The sequence below is a fragment of the Phascolarctos cinereus genome, unplaced genomic scaffold (genome assembly GCF_003287225.1).
Source record: "Phascolarctos cinereus isolate Bilbo 61053 unplaced genomic scaffold, phaCin_HiC Scaffold_726;HRSCAF=1367, whole genome shotgun sequence".
Taxonomy (NCBI): Eukaryota; Metazoa; Chordata; class Mammalia; order Diprotodontia; family Phascolarctidae; genus Phascolarctos; species Phascolarctos cinereus.
Window position 1 is genome coordinate 261,162,244 of NW_027556098.1, and position 22,313 is coordinate 261,184,556.

Genomic DNA, 22,313 nt, shown 5'->3' on the forward strand with positions numbered 1-22,313 from the left:
GGATCTGCATTTACCCTTTCTTGATCTCAAGTTACTCCATTTTCACAGTGGCTGAAAGCTTTCCTCCTCTCTCTCTCAGGCAGAAGACACAGGAGTTTTCTCTGCTGTCCTAGTTAATACCCTTTCTTTCAGAAAACTAGCTAATCTAATCTCACCAGCAGATTGTGACCTATCTAAAATAGGTAATCACACGATGATCTTAAAGAGCCAATCCTCACCTAGTCTAACAGATCTGGATTCATCCCAAGTGAAATTCCTGAACTGCAACTTCTTACAATATCCTTTGCCCCATTTACTGAATTTCTTAACAGGGACTATTTACTGTCTCCTGGATGCATTCCCATCTCTAGGTCTTTGCTTACATGGTTCTCATGCCTAGAATGCTCTCCCCTTCCCATCCCCCATCTGCACCCTGGCTTTAGAAATTCAAGGCATCCTTTAAGATTAATCTCAAAGGCTATCAGGGGTGGGGAATCTGAGGCCTCGAGGCCACACGTGGCCTTCTTTCTAGGTTCTTGGATTCAGCCTTTTGACTGAGTCCAAGATTTGCAGGACACAGCCCTTTATTAAGGGATTTGTTCTGTGAAGTTTGGATTCAGTCACAAGGCCACACTTGAGGACCTAGAGGGCCACATGTGGCCTCGAGGTTGCAGGTTCCCTACTCCTGGCCAACTCCTTCAAGAAAACTCTCCCTATTGCCTCATTTGGGAATTATCTTTCTTTCCTTTGACTTCACAAAGTACTTTGTACCTGTCTTCTGTTCCTACAATCCCATTCTGCATCATTATTGTATACTATTTCATATTTGTGGATGCATCCCTTGCTAGATTGTTAAGTTTTAAAAGGGCAGCTACCACGCCTTAATTATTGTATATCCCCCAATGCCAAGTGTAGTGCTTTGCACATAATAGGAGCGTAATGTATGACTATCCAAGGAAAGAATTTATATATTAAAAAGACAGTCTTGCCTCCCTGAGCATGACTCCCTCTCTCCAGGCTCTCTTTTTATCTGTCTGGTCATTTCTTACAAGTTATTTTTCTAATTCATCCATCTATATCCAGTTTCTTACTTTTACATGTTTTCCAGAGCTGTTTCCCAGGCCCTCTCCACTTCTCTTTGCACATTCACTCCCTTCCTGTTCTCATCTGCTCCCCTATATTCAGTTATCACCTCCAAGAAGATTCCCACTCCTGAACTCCTGGTCTTAGATCTCCAACTACTTGCTAGATATCTACACCTGGTTGTCCCACCTCAAAATGAATATGTCCAAAATTGAACACATCTTCCCCCCAAACCTGTCCTTAACCCCTTTAAATGTCCTTATTATTGTTGATAGAACCATCATCTTCCCAGTCAACCAGGTGTGAAACCTCAAAGGCATCTTCAGCTTTTTCCTCTCCCTCACCCTCCATATCCAAGCTGGTGCTAAGTACAGTCAATTGCATCTCTGTGATTCTATCTCAACTTCTTCTTACTCTCTCTACTGGCTCCTTCTCTCTCCACAAATAGAGGTCTCAGGTCTCCTTTCCTCTTTCTCTAATTTTGAGAGAGGCACTGCTGGATCACCAGAGTCTGGGATATCGGACCCTCTTTCTCCTGAAGCTGGGCATTCAGGATGGACCTCTTTCTGAGGCCTAGGCAGCCTCCCCATTCATTATTCCACCTGCCTCTTTATTATTATCAATGTTTAACACATACGGGCACAGTGCTTAATAAATATTTGTTGCTTGATAATTAAGTATTTAAGCAGTGATAAAGATCCAAATACTATAGTACTCTAACCTTAGTCTCAGAACAATAGAAGTACGGGAATCACAGGTCAATGTGGCTAGAATAATCTGAGGAGACTTCCTGAAAGACCGGCATATAAAGAGTATGATTTTGACTATTGAAGGTAGGAAGGCAAATAAAGGAAAGTTGTGAAATAATTCTGATGAGCAATGATCAGTCTTATTATTATTATTCCCCGGGGAGTTTAAATGACTCAAAAATATACGGTAGTTTATTGTTAAATGAGAATTCCCCTCAACTTTCTACTAATTCTCAATGTGGACACTAAGTCCTCCTTTAAGAGCTGGAGGTAGTAAGTTAATATTATATATGTCAAGGATTGATGATTGCAATGGTATTGGTACTTCCTCCCTCACTCCCCCTCCACAACCCAGAATATGCAACTCCTTTGTAACTCAGTAGACTTTGAAAGTTAACAATGGTCAAAAAATTCATCACCCACTGGCCAAACACGTGAAGAGCCACCATAATACTGTATTGCTTGTTTTAAAGTAGGACATTATAAGAGAGGCTAAATAACTTGTTCAACTGGACATAATGGAAGATCCAGGAATAGATTCTGGATCTGACTTCCAGTAGTCTCTCCCCACCCTGTTTCTCTGCACAATTGCTTCATTTTCGTTTACTATAAAGTACATGGCCCCAAAGTGCTAACGCAGCACTGTTCAAAGTACAAAAAAAAAAGTCAAACTCAATACTTCAGTAGAAAGCATACTGTTTTATGTACTGTACTGCAGTTTTAAACAAAATATATGGCCAAGTGGGACTAGATAGGGCTAAATTTCACTTTGCAAAGAGACATCCCTCGTTCTTTGCAAGCTCCGATGGGTTCTTTAAGGAATTAGGAGGGGTCGCCTTTTTTGCGCCATGTTTCTGATAACTGCCAGCTGCTTGGTGACTTGCTTTCCCCCCCAGGGCAGTGGGTCTACGCCTCGGCAAGCCCAGGGAGATCCTTAAAGAAGCCACTGGCTGCAAGGGCCTGTGGGGCTACAAACTTTTATAAGGGACTGCTGTTGAGCAGGGGCTGAAGTTGGGGGGCGGGTGGCAGAAGTGCAGAAATAACAATAACAAAAGCTATAGAATCGGAGTCACTGGCTGGGGCCGCAGACGGAGCCCCAGCTGGGCGACGGGGGACTGGGAAGTTGCTGGCCGGGTTGCACGCTGGAGGTAGGAGCGGCTACGGGACCAACAGCGACGGCTCTAGCGGCAGCAGGCGCCCCGCCCGGGCTGGTATGCGGGCGGAGAATGACGCGGGAGGCGGGGTCACGTGACGCCCGTGGAATGCCAACAATGTAGCGAATGTCCCACTTGGGTCTGCGCGTTGGAACAGCGGCGTGAGCGCCCGGGGAAGATGGAGCAGCAGCCGCCGCCGCAACAGCAGCCCCCGCCGCTGACGACCACGACTCCTGCGCTGCTGCCGCCTCCGCCCGGGGCACCCACCTTCCTGCGGGGCCAGCAGCGGCCCGAGCCGCCCGTGCACTGCTGCTCCGCGCGAGAAACCGCCGAGGAGCCGCTGGTCAGCGGCCCCAGTTACCCCTAGACCCCACCCGTCTCTGGAGGTGAGTAGGCGCTGGGGTGCGGGGTGTTGTGTGTGTGTGTGTGTGTATGTATGTGTAGGGGGGTGCAGTTATGGAAAGTTTGTCCCGGGGCGGCCGAGCTCAGAGTACTCCCTCTGCTCCTCCTTCAAGTCCCCCACCTCCGCCCCGGGAGGTTTCGGGCGGTCGGTCGGCGACGCTCCGCCGCGTGGGGCCGGCTCCAGCCGAGAGCAGCGGCGGCCGCCACTCTGGGGCGGAGGATTGAGGGACCGAAGGGAAGTTCTGCCCTCGTCCGCCCCAGCTGCTTCCCACTTGAGGGAGATCGCTCCCACCCGACTCGGTGTCGGGTCGGGGTGAGGACTGTCCCAGGGCATTCCGGAGGGGGGTGAATTCGCCCGGTGGAGAGATGTCTCGGGGCGCCCAGGACTCCGTGTCGGCTGTCCCCGCCGGTGCAGTGCAAACTAAGTTTGGGACAAGTTGGCAGGGCACGGGCCGCGGGACTTTGTCCGGGTACTGGAGGAGCCGCGGCCCGATGAAGCACCGGGAGCGCCTCTTTGTTGTGGGTCCCCGGGAATGGCTTTTCTATGGTGTGTGAAGAAGAGGTAGGATTACCCTTTTCTACCCAGCTGGCCGCTGGAGGAGTCCGGAGATTGTGTCCTCCCTGGGCGGGGGTGGGGAGATGCCTCTCTCTCATTCCAGAGAGGCGGAGAGAGCTAGAGTACCCGGAGATGTTGAACTGGGCTTTTCCATCAAAATGTCTCTAGGGGCTAGACTCTTGGATTCCGCTGGGGCGCTGGTGGCCCGCGGGGCTCTTGACAACTCGGTTCTGCTCCGGCCCGGGGGCAGTTGCACGTCACTGGCCGGGATGTCCCACGCAGGCCTCAATACCCTTGGGACTGAATCCAGGCTCTCTCCCAGGCTTTTTCCTCTGTAAGTTTCCCTCCCTCTGTTCCTTTTTCCTTTATGTTTGTTTCGTTATTTTCACCAAACTCCTTAAGTTTCGGGAACACTTTCGCCGCGGTAATTCTGATGGCAGTTGCATAACATGTCTTCTCTGTGCCCTAGTTTAGCTGACTTTTCTGGGACTTGACTTTCTTAACTTCCTAATGCCACGCGCTCGCACTAACCCGGAGCGTTTATTTCCTGGGACCACAGAGGAAGGTGCTCATAGTGTTGTCTTTACTTTTTTGTTTGTTTGCATATCATCTGTTTACATAATCTGCCTTTGGAAACCAGGAATTGCAACTTCCTTTTGGGGGAAAATGCAGCCTATGGGACCAAATTATCCTAAATCCAGAGAATTTGGCTGGAAAGCCTTTGGTGTTTAATTCTTCCCAAATTTTCTGTACTGGAGTAGTACTGAGTCAGAATAAAACTACATCTGTATGTCATGTTGGTATGGAGACAGCATGGTGTTGGTTAGAGTAACCTCCTAGGAGGAAATAGTCCCGACTCACCATGTGACCTTGAGCTGGTAAATACCAACTATATGTTCCCTGCGGTGAAGTGAAAACTAATGCTATTAAAAGCTCTGTGTACAGGATATTTTGTAAGGAAACATCAGGGTTCATCTTTAGGAGTTATATTGTATGAATAAAATAGGTTTTTGATAAGGGCAATAGCTATTACATTATGGGGGTGGGGGTGGGTAACACATTTAGGGCAAACTAAGGTGTTCATTTGTAACATGTAGTGTCCTGGGCTTTGTGAACAGCACTAAGCCAGAGAAGATAATATTAATAGAGTATGTTAGTAATACATATGATAAGTAGAAATTCAAATGAAATCTTTACAGAAATAATTTTTTCATGAATTTTTTTATTATTTTTAAAGAAATCTTTGTGAATACTTTTAAAACAGCCAGAAAGAAACAGGAATTAATTTCTAAATTCTGTTTGGATCTCTAATAGTCTGCAAATTGTAAAATTTTTGAAATTAGTGGATAATGTGAAGCAAATAAAGATGGAGTAGTTAGCTGTATACTATAAGAAAGGTTGTACCTAGAAGATTTTGGCCTTTATTTTAGGATAAGTATCTGCTGCTGGGTTGGATTCCCTAAGGTCTTCTTGAGAACCATTCATTCTTGGAGTGCTACAAGGAATAAGCTACTTCCGACCTTTTTAGTTTGTTTCACAATGCCTATTGTAATTCAAATGTATCACTAAATTAGAACTTCCAAATTCAGCAGAAATGAACTGTTCAGAAAAGGGCCTTTTAAATTTACATGACAGTTTGAGTTGACCTCATAAAATTTGATCTAATTAGCTCCAGTTACTTAGAGAATTCTGCTTGATGAATATGTGTGTATTCCTTTGAAATGAATTCTCTGAGCATTTAATCAGAAGAGTCCAAGTCAGAAACTCAGGTAATTTTGAAATTGTGTCTTAGATAATAACTGATGTGGAAATATTCAGGTTAATTAGTAGGATCTTAGAAACTTAGGGCTAGTAGGGACCTTAGAGACCATATAGTCTAAACTACCTTATGTAGTTTGCAGTAGTTTTCTTTCTCTTTTTTTTTACAAAGTTTTTATGGAGCATTGGGAGGTCAAAGCTTATAGAGTAAAATATCTTGTTATTTAAAGCAGTCTTATCATTTAAAGCATTATTTAGTTCCTTGTGTCATCTGACAAATCTGCAATCTCAGAAATGTTGATAGGTTCATAATGTAACACATAGTAAGTTGAGAAATGGTTTAGGGTGTACCAGGGAGATTGTCTTGAAAAAACAAGGGAGGGAGAGAGAGAGAGAGAGTGAATGAGTGAGAGAGAGTGAGAGTGAGTGTGAGTGTGTGATATAAGAAACTTTCACATGAAGAAATTCCTTTCACCAGGACAGGTCTGTACCTTCTCTGAAACTTTGTAGCTCTAGAGAGTTTCCCAAGGCACCGAGAAAGTTAAATGATTTGCCCAGGGTGACACAGTCTACAAGAGCCAGAGATTGGCTTCAACTTTTGTCTTCCTAGCTTCCAGGCCTGTTCTCCCTCCAATATTATCACAAATCAGACTAATCTCATTATGTAAGCCAGTTTTAAAAGTTATTTTACAATTATTTAACTCTTTAAACTTCAGAGTAATATTCCTTCAACATTTTTTCCCAGCTGTTAACTTTCTTGAAAATTGTCAAAGAGAAGTATCTCCACTTTGTCTGCCCATAGTATTGCTTTTACAGAGAGATTAAGGTTTTTTTTTTAAGGCCCATCTTGCTCAGTGATCTATCAACCTGGGTGAAATCAAATGATCTTTTGCTAGGCATATAAAATACTTTACAAGATGGGGTTATTATTTAACTTACATGTGTGTGTGTGTTGTTAAAACAAGGACACAAGCAAAAAAAAGCAAATATTGAAAATAGGTTGGTTAAGATTTTAAGATGAAGGTTATATGTTTGTTTTTTAATATTCCCTTCCATTTCAGGGTTACTCTTACAGCCTTTCTCAGTCATGTAGGTGAGGTCTAAGTTCTTTCCTAAGCCACTATAACCTCTTTTACAGATGAGGGAACTGATGCCCAGGAAGATCACGTCACTTGCCTGAAGGTGACACAGGTAGTATTAAAATCAGGGTTTGAATGAATTTAGCTCCTCCAATTCCAAAAACTGCCTCCCATATAATACTGTTCAAACTTGGGTAAATCACTTAACCTCTCTGGTCCTCTATTTCCTCATCTGTTAAATGATGATGTAGGATCAGATGACATCTGGGTTCCCTTCCAGCTTTAGATCTATGGTTTGGTCTCTTCCTGTAAGAAGTAGAACCTGGGTTTTAACCCAGGTTTTCCAATTCCAAAGCCAGTGCTTGTACCACTTTAGCGTTCAGTCATGTCTGATTCTTTGTGACCTCATTTGAGCTTTTCTTGGCAAAGGTACTGGGGTAGTTTGCCATTTCATTTTCCAGCTCGTTTTACAAATGAGGAAACTGAGGCAAGCAGGGTTAAGTGACTTGGTCACTTAAACAGGGTCACACAGCTAGTGAATGTCTGAGGCCAGATTTGACCTCAGATTTTCCTGACTCCAGGCCAGGTACTCTGTCCACTGTGCCACCTAGCTGCCCTTTATACCATTATGCTATGCTTTTCTCTTTAAGACTGTGCTAAGGGGGTACAAACTCTGGCAGTTCCTACACAATTGGAAATGGTTCAAGTAGGGACTGAGCAACAAATTGCCTCCTTTAGGCTAACCCATGGAAATGTGAAGAGGCTCAAAACAAGATGATGTTTGTGCTTTCTCTTTGAGGCTTTCTTCTCTTGAAGATTGCTCCCAAAGAAGGGAACAGTTGTAATCTACATCAGTGGATTAATCACCTACTACATGCCAGGCATGGTGCTAATTAATTGCTTTACAAATATTATCTCATTTGATCCTCATAACAACCTTGGCATTTAAGTGCTATCATTATCCTCCTTTTTACAGTTGAGGAAAGTAGAGTTAAATAAATGATTTACCCAAGGTCACGCAGCTAATCAACTGAGGAGGAATTTGAACTCAAGGCTTCCTGGATCCAAACCCAGTGCTCAATATGGTGCTTCAAATAACTGCCTGCATAGGAGAGAATGTCCATACCAATGAACCAAAAAACATTGAAAGTTGGAAGTATCAAACTTCAGTATGTGCTCCCTACCAGTAGTACTCAAAAGCAACCAGCAGAGCTGAACTTATTTGTGGCAGTTGCTTTTTAGAATTAACTGCTTTGTAATAGATGAAAAATAAACCAGATTGCAAATCCTGTTTTGTTTTGTTTTTTTAAACCTAAACCATGTTTAGGTCCAAGTTGTAGTGTAAAATTAAACTAAATTGCATGATATTAACCCATATAAGTGTATTTCCCTAAGCATAGTTAATGTTGAAATAACTTTTATTAAAAAGTGGGGAAAAAAAGAATTAACTAACTTATAATCCTTTATTTACCAGTAATTGGTACATATAATATAGCATGTCAAAACTGTTATTTACGGGAAGACATAAAAACATTATTTTGCAGGTGTGTTTAGCAAATGCAATTATTTTTATGACTCTGACACTAAAAATCTTCAGGTATACAAATCACTTAACTGATACTCAAAAACTAGATAGGAATACAAGTGAACTGCCCAATGATGGCCTTAATATTAAACACATTTCAGGATCAAAGTCATTGGCTGAATAGTGGGCACTTAGATGGCAAAATAATGAAACCACATCTCTGTTTGAATATTGACTCTTTGCCTCCTCCTAAACTTAAAAAAAATTTTTAAGGCTTATTGATGCATGTAATTTTTACATTATGGTACTTTCTGGAAATGCTGCTTCTCTTGACCCCTTCATATTTGAACCCTTCTTTGTTATAAAGAAAAACAATTAAGCAAAACCTCTAAAATGTATATGGCATTTTACCCTAGTAATCCCATTCCTCTACTGTGAGGAAGGCCAAGGACTTCTCCTTATCTGACCTCTCCTGATTATCATTGGTTTTTCAGTTACTCAGAGTTTGGTTTTGTTTTAATGATCTTTTTCTACATTGTTGGAGACATATTTGATTCTCAGCTCTTACATTACTCTGTATCAGTTCATATGTATTTTCTTCCATGTTTCTCTGAATTCCTTGTATTCATCCTTTCTTATTCCACAAGACTTTATGGTCCTTTACATTTATATACAGCCATTTCCCAGTTGATGGATACCCATTTTGTTTCCAGAGCTTTACTACCACAAAGAGTGCAACTAAGAATATTTAGGTTTACTTTGACCCTTTGTTTCCGTCTTTGACCTCCTGGGTTGGAGGGAATGGGCAATTGAGGCATTTTTCCTGTATGATTCCAAATTGATAGACAGAACTTTTGTTAACCAATTCAGAGTTTCACCAACAGTATATTAGATTTCCTGTCTTTCCACTGACCTCTTCATCCTTGGCTGCAATACTTTTTTGTCTTCTTGGTCAGTTTGCAGGATATAGAATGGGGAGGAATCTTTTTGTTTTAAAAGGCATTGCTCCAGACTGATTATCCCAAGGTCCTCCACTGAGTGACTGCATCCTACCTTATGGACTTTACTTCTTACCAAGCCAGTCTTTTTTAGTGAGAGAAATTACCTCATCATCCTTGCCTGTTCACCTTTCTTTCCTACAGCTTAGTCTTGCACAGGAAGTTTTGTATCCTTGAAATAGTCTGCACACTTATTCAGCCAAGCTTATGGCTTTTAAAACCCTATTGAAAGCATACCTTTTCCAAGAAGCCCTTCATAATTATCTGAATATGATCTGTATACTATTAAGTATTAGGAAAAATCTCATTGTTTTAAACACTTTTTTATTTTTTTTTAAAAACATCAGTATGATTTCCCAGTGACTGTCCCCTTCTGTCACATACCTGACCCTCATTAAATACCCTTGTAACAAACAAGTATAGTCAAGTTAAATAAATTAATTGGATGATCCATGCTCATGTTTTCAGGTGATTTTACACCAACAATGCCAAAAGAGCCCAATTATGATATACACACACATACACATATTTAAAGCATATATGTGCTATGGGCATAACTCAGATCCCAAGGACAGAGTTAAAATAAAGTTATATTGTACTTACATGTCATTATGGATATTTGGGTAAAAATGTGATAGACATATAATACTTGTTTTGATCACTGCAGGTACACCATCTACTTTCTCAGACCACAACTCCTCTATTCCTTGGGATGGGTTTTATGAGTTGCCACAGTTGAAAAAAATTCATTACCTGGTAGCCAATTTTTTTGGTGTAGAGCCTCTCCTGTGTTTAGATTGTTGGAGAACAGTCCCTTGAAGGGATGGCAATTGTAGCCTTTTCTCATCTTTGTGGAACCTAATGGGATTCTGTGTTTATTGGTTTATTAGCCTCTGAGATGGAACTTGGAGTATCTTCGATGTCACAGTTAGTCATCAGAAGAGGTTTTTAATAGAGGTTGAAATATTCTGTTTTAGTTTTTCCATTTAGATTGTGAGTTTCTTTGACCCATTTCTTACTTGAGTTATATCAAATAACTTAATGGCTATTATAATGCCATGCCACATTGAGGCTTGATAAATAGTTTTGAATTATTTTTAAAGTGTTTTGAGAGTAGGAACTGTTTCGTTCCTTGTTATTTGTTTCCCTAATCATCTTGCATAGTGTCACAGTAAGTAGATATTTAATACATGCTTCTTTGTTCAGTGCATTGGGCAAATTTTGGTTGCTGTATATTTAAGAAAAATTTTTTTAAAACTCTGACCCATTGGATCAAAGATTAGGAGTGAGTTTTGATAAACTCAAGTTAGAGAACGTACTTAAAATACTGCAGATGCATTAAGTTCTTGGGACCAAGAACAAAAATTTATATTCTTGGGTAGAGAGTTTGCCCTTTATGTCTGGGCTCAGAAGTGGAAAATGATTTTCATTTCTAGTGAGCAGTTTCATACTTTATAACCTTTGGTGTCTTGCAGTTGCCCTTTAACTATGTTTTAAACTGATTGGTGATGGCATCCAGAGAAATGTAAAAATTTAGAATGATTCCACTTAAATGGCCAGAGGTTTTGATTATGTTCTTTCCTTTGACAGCCCAGCACCCACTTAAAAAAAGTACATATTCCAAATGCTTTGGAAAGGGTAAGGTTTTGAAAATTCCTTTTGGAAAAAATGTTTTCGTCCTTAACCTCATTTATTAAGATGATAAAGTGTGTTAGAATGTCTTGTTTTTAGTCACTAATCTTAGTCTGACTTATTGCATTCCTATTGTAAATCCTTTCAAGAGTTTGTAATTTGGACATTAAATAAGTTGTCTCCAAGCCAAAAGTTTAGCACACAAAGTTTGTATCTGAGAAAGTATTCTCTCTTCTTTATGAAACCAAAGAAATTTGTGTCCTTTCCAAGCAGGCAGGCAGGCATGAGTACTGCTTACTATTTTAAAAAACAGTTGTTTTCACTTAGCTGTTTTTAAACATATTCAGGGTATTTTTTAAAAAAAGAAAAATACCTGTGGTGTTTTTTAGTTCATATTATGTACATTTCCTGCAAGATTATGGTGAAAGGAGGTAGGCGAGCGAAAACAGTGTGTGTACCTCATTCCTCTACCCTCCAAGTTGGAGAAAGGTTTTAAAAGAGCCAAGAAGAAGTCTGTTTTGGAATCTGTTTAGGGCAAATTCACTCAGCACTTAGCCCATGTATAAATATAGACGTCAACACATGAATGTTGTCTGACTCCTACCTGCACTGGTTAATTTTCATAAATGGATTTTTTTTTGTTACATTCAAAGATTCTGCTGCAAAACTCCAAGTTATCTTTTGGGGACACTTTATTGTGAAATAATCCAGCTTTATAGGATTGTTGATTGGTGACTTACCTATTTAATATTAGAGTTTTGTGTCTTCATGGTTTAGCCATAGGTTTTGGAATAGAGTTATTTTACCATGCCATTACTACCGTGCTACCCATTGCTTCTTTTCTAATTTTTATAATTCTTTCTAAAGAAACAGCTGTACTAATAAAATTAAGTACCTGCATGTGACAGATGACTGGATGTCTTGCTTTTGCCCATAATTCTGCATGAGACTTGTGTTTTTTATAACCAAGTAATGTTATGGGCTTCACTATATTGATTAAGTTTATAGTTTCAAGTTTAACAAAGTATATTTTCCCTAAAAAGGATGAACCCCACAATTTGGGTATGTTGCTGCCAAGCACCTTTGTTACAACCCTATGGTTGGAACAGTTAAAGGTTGTTCCAGGGGCAAGTTTTGTCAGACTTATCTCTGCCTCTCAAAGGATATTTTTCTTCCTCAATTTTTTGTTTCTATTTCTATGTTTAAAGCAAAAAAAAGTAAAAGACCACATTTTAAAAGTATTCATCCACTGAATTTAAAGAGGACAATCTGTAGTAAGCTTTTAAAGAATCACTTTTATGTAATTTGGTACCATTTTCAGTGGTCATTAATTTATAATTATGAGTCATGGATTAATTTAACCCTGGTCTTATCTCTAGACTTGATTGGATTATTTCTTTCTAACTTACCTAAATACTTAATCAGTTAATCAACAAGCATTAATTGCCTGATATGTTCTCAGCAATGGAGATAGAAATGCCAAAAAAAAGGGGAAAAAAGGAAACAGCCTTTACCCTCAAGTAGCTTGCATCCTCCTGGAGGATTTAGCATGCACATGTGTAAAAATATAATACCTTACATTAAAACAATTTTTAATTATCAAAAACTTTCTTTGCCTAATTAATTCCAAGTTACTTTCCAGAATATTTGGAGCATTCGAATCTCAGCCAGTAAGCATTTACTAAATCTCTGCTTTGTGCCAGGCACAGTGTTAAGCTCTGTAGATACAAAGAAAGGCAAAAGGCAGCCCCTGCTTTCTGAGGAACTTGAAGTTTATTAGTGGAGATAACTTGCAAACAAATAAGTACAGATAGTCTATACATTGGATAAATAGGAAAATAATCAGCAGAAAAAAGGCACTAGAACTAGGAGAGATTGGGAAAGGCTTCCTGTAAAAGGTGGAATTTTATCTGGGACTTAAGGAAAGTTAACAGTGCTAGCTTATATTTTGATAGTGGTTAATAATTTTTAAAGTATTTTTATGTGTTTCTCATTTGTACCCCACAAATTGCCCTGTGAAGGATGACAAGGTAGGTATTATTTTCCCCATTTTATAAATGAAACTAAAGAGAGATTAAATGAACTTGTCCAAAGCTGCATGGACAATAAGAAGTGGGAGAGCTGAAACTAGGTGGTCTTTACCCCAGGGTAGGTATTTACTGTCTTAAACTCGTTCTGAATTTGCACTGTCACTGGGGACTTCAGGTTGGCTTGGCAAAAAAACAGATTTCAGCAACTTCCCTTTAGAACTATTAAGCTTAATTAAAAGGGAAGCCTTAATTTACCTTTTCAGCCTTTGAATCAGCTAGATCCCAAGAACCTTGATAGTCCCCTTCTTCCTGTTCCCATGTGACTGAAAAAGAAAAAAGATTACATTCCTAAATTAATGTACTTGAAAAAGAAGCAGAAGTACCAGCTACAACAGTGGCTTACAGCATCAACTCTTTTTTTATTGTTGTTTTTGTGAGGCAGTTGGGGTTAAGTGACTTGCCTAGGATCACACAGCTAGTGTCAAGTGTCTGAGGCCAAATTTGAACTCAAATCCTCCTGACTCCAGGGCTGGTGCTCTATCCAGTGCACTACCTAGCTGCTTCTAAGGCATAAGCTCTTATAGCTTCAGACCTCCTTGAAATATTTTTAGGAAATGCTAGGTGGGCCAGAAAAATCAAAATAGCTTCCCATTACATCTGGAGTTTACTCAGTTCAAGAGAGGTGGTGCAGAATAATAAAGCGCTGGACTTGGAGTCAGGGAGACTTATGTTCAAATCCCACCTCTTACACTTACCAGCTCAAGGACCATTTAACCTCTGTGGACCTCACTTTTCTCATCTGTAAAATGAGGGGCTGGACTTGATCTGTAAGGATCTTGCAACTCTAAGCCTATGAATCCAGTGAGTGAAATTGTGGCTAAATTAATATACCAAGAGTCACTCACCTATATGTTGATCTTCCATCCTAGGAAAGGTCTTTAAACTTCCAGGCCATCAGAGAGAGATGTGAAAGTAGGCAGGTAGCTCCTTTTCTTATTACAGAATCTCACTAGACCTTAGAGGTGTTTCATCTCTTACCTGAATAGGACTTCTTTTTAAAAATATCCCTAACAAATAGTTATCCAGCCTTCACTTGAAAACCTCAAATGATGGAGAACTTACCCACCTAGTCCAGGGGTGGGGAACCTATGGCCTCAAGGCCACATGTGGCCATGTAGGTCCTCAAGTTCAGCTGTTTGACTGACTCCAAAAATCACAGAACACATTTGTTCTATATATTTGTTCTGTGAAATTTGGATTCAGTTAAAGGGCCACACTTGAGGATCTAGAGGCCTTGAGGCCCCAGGTTCCCCATCCCTGACCTAATCCCATAGGTAGGCCATTACACTTTGGGACAGTTAGAAAGTATTTACTTGCCTCAAACCTTCATGTAAGTCCTGCCCATTTCTCTTAGTTCTGTACTCTGGGGCAAACCCCAAGTCCAATCCTTCTTTAAATATCTGAAAAGTACTAATGTGTATCTCCCCCCAGCTTCCCCCTACTCTCTTCAAGACAGAGATCTCCCTCCATTCAAACACAATAATAATGAAAACCAAAATTAAAATGATCCTTGTCTGTCATCATTTGGATTCTCACCATCATCCTGGTCAGCTCATTGGTGTTCCTTTTACATACAGTATGGTGCCTTCAGTGGATTCGGTGTTGGTCTAAATTTGGGCAGAGTGTAGTGGGGGTTTTAACCTTCCTCGTGGATACTGTTGCTGTTCATGCTGCCCAGGATTGCCATGCTGTTGACTCACATTGACCTGGCAATGTTTTGTTTTGTGTACAGGATCTAGAGACCTGGGACGTCAGTCCATTTTGTTCATATTACAAAGGGAAGAAACTGAGGTCATTAAGAGGTTAAATGATTTTTCCAAGTTCGTTCAGGGAGCGTAGTAGTGTCTGCATCTGAACCTAGAGCTTTTACCTTCAAATTCAGTGCTTTTCTAATCTTTTGCATTCCGTAGCTACAGCTCCTCCATCCTGAACTTGGCCAGTTGATTTATCATACTTATAGAATCATAAACTTAATAGTCGTCAATAAAAACAAATTAGCGTGCAGAAATAAGGGATGAAACTTTAACATTTTGAATAAAATAAAACCAAACAAATTGACAATAAAATAACAGAACAAAAACAGTTTACTTGCTCATTGTCACTTTGGCTTTTTCTTTTTTTAATATTCTTGTAGTTGACATAGAGACCATTTTGATTTTGCTGATTTACCATGTATCACTTTGTATTTTTTCTTATTTCCTTGCTTTCTTCGAAGTTAGTGCTTTATGGTACTGTAATACATCCTAATTTTATTCAGCTGTTCTTTAGTCATTGAACATAGGCCATATCCAGGGTTTTTTTTTCTTCTTTTATTACTACAAATAGTGTAGCTCTGAGTACTTTTGTACAGATAGATCCTTTTTTTCTTTTCCATGATATCTTTGGAATAAAGTCCTTGGAATTATGAAGTTAAATGTTATAATCATTTTGTGGCATATTTCTATATTGACCTTCAAAATGTTTGTATCACTCTACAACCCCTGCAACATGTGAGAGTACCTGTTTCTCCACAGCCCTACTAACATGAAATTTTATCTTTTTTGTTGTTATTTTGCCAATTTAGTGGGCAAAAGATGGTATCTTAAGGTTTTCTTGACTTGTAGTTCTCTTATCTTTAGGGAGTTTGATATCCTTTTATGTGGTTATTAGAAATTGTGTTTACCACTTCAAAAATTGTCTTTTCATCTCCCCTGGGGAGTGTTTATTCCTCTTGTAATTTCTTTGTAGACTGATATGTCTGATCTATTTAATATTTCCCCAAATCTATTCATTATTTTATAAATCAGAGTTAGAGTTTAAAGAGACCCTAGAGGGTATCTAGTCTAAAGCCCTCAATTTATTGATGAGGATACTAAGTTTGAGAAGGGTTAGAGGTGACTTGTTTAAGGTCCACCAGTTGAGTCACTGTTCGAGCTAGAATCCAAACATGCCTATTTCTTCTTTTGTTGTGCTGAATCTCCTCTTCTTTTTCTAAACAAACTCATTGCTTTTGTCTCCAGTAACCTCACCTGTTTTTTATTAGAATATTCCTTTTGGTAAATTGAGGCAAATTGCTTATTTCTTTTTCTTCTAGATTTCCACCAATAGACTATAAGCTCTGTGAAAGCTGAGGGCTGTATTCTTTTCCCAACAGTGCCTCACATTTAATAGGCATCTGTTATGTTGAGTACTCTTTGAATTGAATTAGATTTTTTTTTTAATTTAGGTAATTGATCCAGTTAGAATTTATTATAGTAAAATATGGTCCTATACTCATTGTTTGCCATGGAATTACACAGTTTTGTAAACTCTATTACATTGTGATGCCATTCTATTTCATGCCATTGAGTTTTTAAACCCAAGTTCTAGGACTTTATATTTGACCCTTTGGTGGATCTGTGATTTCATCAGTGTTATACTCCCTTCATTGATGCATACATATTGCAACCTCTCTACACTTTTTCATTTTGAGATTTTTGTCTGTATCTTCCTATACATCCTCCATAGAGTGAGCACTCAACCAAGGGAGCCTCTACTTCTGTTTTTAACTATCCTAACTAGGTAGTGCTTGGCTATTGTGTCTCATTTGTAGTGCATCACTAGATCAGTTCACATGCATCCTACTACCTAGTAGGAGGAAACTTCCATTGGTAACATGGATCCAACTTACACTTATTATGTTCCTTTCTCTTGTCCTCTGAATAATTTGTAATTCTGCTTCTTCAGAGATCAAGATGTGCCATAGTTCATAGCAAAATAGCAACACCAAGAGGACATTGGTGCTAAAAAGGATGGACCTTTGTTGCAGGGGGCAGTTTGTAATCACTGAAAGCCTGATGCAGTACCCAGATGTGATGCTGTAACGGAAGTATGTGCTGCCTGAAAAAACTCCCTAGGGCAGCTGAACCAGATTAAAATGTAATTGGGAAATGTTTAACAAAATAAATAAAACTACAGTACAACATAGATAATGTTAATTTGTGGTTTTCTAAGTTAACAGGAAGCTAGTAGGGATCTGTTTCTATTTGCATCTAAGGCAACTGTTGTATCATGAGAAAGTTCAGGTCCTGGCTCTAGATTTTTGGAGGATAACTAGCAGATGAGAAATGGGACAGATTTACTGATGCTTTTATAGTGAACTGTTTTCTTTAGTGACAACAATGGCATCACCATATTTGGACTCTGCCACCTCATTACCTCATGTACCAAGTCAAGCAGTAACTGTCATACTTAAGCAGATGAAGAGCAGCTGGATCTGACTAAATACGTTAAGAAGAAGTCCATTTGGGAAGTGATTCAGTGTTACAGAATCAATTTTCCAGGCTATCTTAGAGGAGAAAATTCTAAAAGAATAAGAAAGATTATGGTCTATCCTTTCTATCTCTGCTCAAACTGTTAAAAGGCATTTGCAACTACAGGATTTTATGACTTCTTAGCTAGCATTTAATTAGTGCTTTACCTCTGGCAGGTAGGTACTATATTATCCCCTATTTTACTGATGAGGAAACTTAGGCAGATAGAGGTTAAGTGACTTCCCAGGGTCACACAGCCAGTAAATGTGTGAGAAGGGATTTGAATTTAGGTCTGCTACGCTCCAGATCCACGGCTCTCTCCACTGTATGGAGCAACTGTTTCTTTTTTATACATCTTAATATGATTAATCTTTGTGCATGACCAAGAAAAAAAAAAGAAAAAGAAAAAAGAACAGGCAGACTTTGGAAAGAAATGTTTTATATCAAACTATATCTTTACAGTCATGTAAATGAGTCATAGACAATGAAATATTGTGGATTTATTAAATTTTTTTAAAAAGAATTTAACTTGGTAACAAAAAGGAAAAGTGCCATATACACTAAAAATATTTTCAGTAGCAAAGATCTGGAATCAAATTAGATGCTCATTGATTAAGAAATGACTAAACAAATTGTGGTACCTAAATGTGACAGAAACAAATTGTTATACATTAATGGGATGGAATATTACAGTGGTGATAGCTAAGATTTATATAACACTATGTGTTAAGGCATTTTAAAATTGTTATTTCATTTGATCCTCACAACAGTCCTGGGAGGTAGGTGCTATTATTATCCCCATTTTACAGAGGAAAAAACTGAGACAGAGGTTACATGACTTGCCCAGGGTTACATAGCTATTAAGTGTGTGAAGCCAGATTTGAACTCAGGAAGATAAGTCTGTACTCTATCCACTACACCACGTAGCTGTCTGAAAGGGACTTTAGAGGTCATCTTAACCATTTCATTTGAACTTCTTTTCTGGGACCTAGAATGAGATGCCAGGCACTGTGCTAAGGTCACACAGGTAAGTGAGTGACAGAGCCAGGATTCCAATCCATGCTTTCTGGCTCTCAGTATAATACTCTTTCCTTTAATTTGATTACTGTGTTACCATAAGAATAACAAGTTCTATTAATTAAGTTAAAGAAAATAAGAATCTAAAAAATATCTAGGTATCTGCCCTCAGAAAAAAAGAGGTCATAAAATACAACTATTGGACAGTGGCAAAGAACGAAAAGTTCATTTTGGAATAACCACAAAAAGATCCCTTTAAATTAAAAACACAGACAATTGAGAGAAAATGGCCTTGTAGTTAACCAATATTTTTATTTTTAAAAATAATTAAAAAAATTTTTTTGAATACTAAGAATAACATCTGACACTTATTTAGTGTATATTATGAGATGCTTTACATATGTCTTTATTTGACCCTCACAAAGACCCTGTGAAGCATATGAGACAAATATTGCCCCCATCTTGGAGATGAGAAAATTGAGGTTCCTATTAAGTTTCCAACTGACGTCATAACTAATAAGTGGAAGTTCTGGGAGATGAACCTAGGTCTTTTGTTATATTCTTTCTAGTATATCAAGTTGCCTCAATAAATTATTTTGTGAGCTAGACAATGAGGAGAGTCAGGATCCTATTTTTTTTAAATGCCATACTAATATTTGGTTCTGTATTATTACCTTTATTTAATTTTTGGTGTACAACTTCATTTTTGGAGAGGTATGAGAGGTTGTAGGGGATCAGAGAAAATGTCTAGTCCACCATCTTGTTGCTTACGTGATCCACTATTTCCTTTATTTCAAAGTTAAAGTGATTAGATAGTCTTTGCATTCTTCTCAATAAATATAACCAATGTTACTTGTCCCCATTTCTACAGATATCGTGAAGATAGAGGTTGTTTCAGCACTTCTCTTGTGGATGTAATGGTACATTAATGTAATATATTTCCAATTCTAGCTCCAGTGTTCATCTCCTAGCAGCACGTCCATGAGCAAATTGTAACTTCTCTGGACTGTAGTTTCTTCATGTTTTTTTTTTAAAGTTAGTTAGATCAGCTGATCTCTGTAGTCCTGTCGATTTCTGATGGTCTAAGATTCCATGAGTCTCTTCAGATTTTAAAAACTTTGGGAACAGGGTAAAATGGGTATTATTGTTGTTGTTGTTGTTGTTGTTGTTGTTTTTTAAGGAGAATCAAAGTATTGAAAGAGCCATTTCTTAGAATAATGAAGGACTGATGTTTGCAGAGTGGAGAGAAGTGATTAGCAGAGCCAGGGCAGGAAAGAAGGGAAGGTGGAGTAGATAGATACTAAGCAGGATTTATTGGCAAGCAGAAACAAATAAACAAACCCTGCAAAACAAACCAATAAACTTTAAATAAAATTGTAATAAAATGTCAGTAGACCACAAGCTTTGATAGATCCTACCTAGGGGACAATTGATGTACAGATACAAAATGTCCAAAAAGTTTAGTATGGTTTATGAAAGCTTGAGCTTTCGTAAACTTAAAACTGGGCTAAGATTTTTGGGGTACTTCATATAAATATCTGGTGTCTGAGGATCAGTTGAATTCAGAGAAGTTCATCATTGATTTAGTTTCAGGGTGATGGAATTTTTGACTATAGTAACTCTTGCCTTCTACTGGGGAGTACCCACATCAATAAAATCACAATTTCACATTGTGAAATACAATTGAAATAGTAAGCATTACAATGGTACTTTTTCTGGCTTTGACAAATATATTTAGAATAAGCCAAAAATTGACTATTCCATTTAGTTTGCATAGTATATTTTAATATAATAAACCTAGTAGACTAGGTGGCTAGAAAACCTGAGTGAGTCAAGAATACCTGAATTAATTAGAATACTGCCTCAGACAGCTTACTAGCTGTGTGACCCTGGTTAAAGCACTTAACTTCAGTACCCTCTGCCCTTAGAGCCCGTTGGAGGGTGGAGACCTCTACTCCCAAGAAGCTCCATTTAAGGAAGGAACCCAGGTTAAGACTCTTCATTTCCTACCATCTACACTGCTGAACTAATTCATCATGCCTCCATGGTGAGGGAGGGACCTTCTTTTCCCCCTTCCCTGCTTTTTTTGCTTCCTTTTGTATGTTGTTTCCCCCTATTAGATTGTAAACTTCTTGAGGGTAGAGACTGTCTTTTGCCTTTCTTTGTATCCCAAGCAATTAGCACAGTGCCTGGCACATAGGCATTTAATAAATGTTTATTGACTGACTAATTCAGCCTCATTTTCCTCATTTGTAAAATGGGTATATTAATAGCTCGCCACACTGGATAGTTGTGAGGATCAAATGAGATGATATATGTAAAGCATTTTGCAAATTTTAATGTGATATAGAAATAGCTGATAATATTCTGTCATGTTGTATTTTATTAACTTCAAACACACCGATTTTCATGAAATACACTAGTGTAAGATTATGTTTTTTAAAGCAAATAACATTTTTCTTTTTTGTTATCTTTTTCAGATATAGATCTGCAAAATGAGGACTCTAGACATTTTTAGGTTTTCTATAGGAACTATGAAGATGGAAGAAAAGAAAAATTAAAAAGGAAAGTATGTTTACAATGAACTGATACTGTTGACAATAGATTGGGTTTTTTGTTTTGTTTTGTTTTGGGAATAAAGTACTTTAAGAAGATTGTATTTATGTTAAAAAGGAAACTGGACTAACAATGAGGCCAAAGACTTTTCCAGCTACAACTTATTCTGGAAACAGCAGACAGAGATTGCAAGAGATTCGTGAAGGGTTAAAACAGCCTTCGAAGTCCTCTGGTCAAGGGCTGCCTGTTGGACCAGGCAGTGACACTCCTTGGATACCAAAATCTTGGTAGTAAAAGATGCAGCAAGGCAGCAGCAGATGAAACCTACTCCAAAGTTTGGACCTTATCAAAAAGCTTTGAGGGAGATCAGATATTCTTTGCTCCCTTTTGCCAATGAATCAAGCACAGTGGATGTAAACCGGCAGATGTTACAGGAGTTGGTCAAAGTAGGATGTGATCAGGTAGGTGCATGGATTCCCTTTGGATCTTTGGGTTGTATCAAGTAGTAGTGCACTGGGGGTGAAGTGAAGGTCATGTTTTAGCAATGGTCAGTGTATTCTGAGATCCAGATTCGTCAGTCATTACAGTAAAGATTTCTGGGCTCTATAATTGCTCTTGTTAATTAGTCATATTATACCTTTGTCTTCTTTCCTGTGCAAGTCCTCTTTAGGCAACATCTGGAAAGTTCGGTTATGTTTTCTGCACTTGAGAAGCCAGGAAGAAAGACTTCAGCTTCCAGTTAAACAGTTTTCTCCTCATGTGTACTGATTTAGTGTTCATATTCTTTCTCTTGACTGTACTTTCCCTCATTTCCTTGTTATAGGAGATGTGAGATCAGTTCCTCTGGGTGGATAAGAAGGAATATTAGAAGAGAGGAAAAAAAGTCAAGCAACCTGTAGACATATGCTTCCATATACATCCACAAAATAAGCTCAAAACATTTATGTACTTTTTTTTTTGGAATTTCATATGACTGGGACATGGCCATTAAGAAAATTCTTAATTTTGAGAGGCAAGTAGGTCTAAAGTAAAACTAGATGTGATTTGTAGGTCCTCATTAATAAAAATATTATTTCCTTGTGAATGGCTCCTGAAAGTCATTGTTGTACCATCTGTTATCCTAGTCATGGCTGCTTTTTCAGGACTAGAACAAGCTGGTGCTTTTTGCTAACAAAGTGCCTTGAAAAATGAGATTTCACTTTCAGAACAAGTGAGAGTTAAGTATTTTAGTTCAGTTTTTTTTTTCAGAAAATATAGGAATGGAAGTAAAGTGAATACTCATGATATTTCATACATGACTATTAAAGATAGAGATCATTACTGTATTCAGATTCTTCAGAACACAATATGTCTTGAAAGACTTTATTGCCTTTCAGTTAACATATAACTTAGTTTGGGCCAGAACTGTGATTTCATTGGCATAGAAAACCTCCAGTTAGAAAATTAATGCAGACAGCACTTCCT

At 38.6% G+C, this 22,313-nt stretch overlaps 1 protein-coding gene and 1 pseudogene across 1 annotated transcript in view; both read left to right on the forward strand.

Annotated features, from left to right (window-relative positions):
• Nucleotides 1–3,063, forward strand: part of LOC110195874 (mitotic spindle assembly checkpoint protein MAD2A pseudogene) — a 60,324-nt pseudogene extending 57,261 nt beyond the window's left edge.
• LATS2 (large tumor suppressor kinase 2) overlaps nt 2,817–22,313 on the forward strand; it is a 75,992-nt gene continuing 56,495 nt past the window's right edge. Inside the window, 3 exon segments of the mRNA XM_020968785.2 lie at nt 2,817–3,351; nt 20,774–21,114; nt 21,117–21,310. Of these exon segments, the coding sequence (XP_020824444.1) occupies nt 20,982–21,114; nt 21,117–21,310 (327 nt within the window). The 5' untranslated portion in view covers nt 2,817–3,351; nt 20,774–20,981.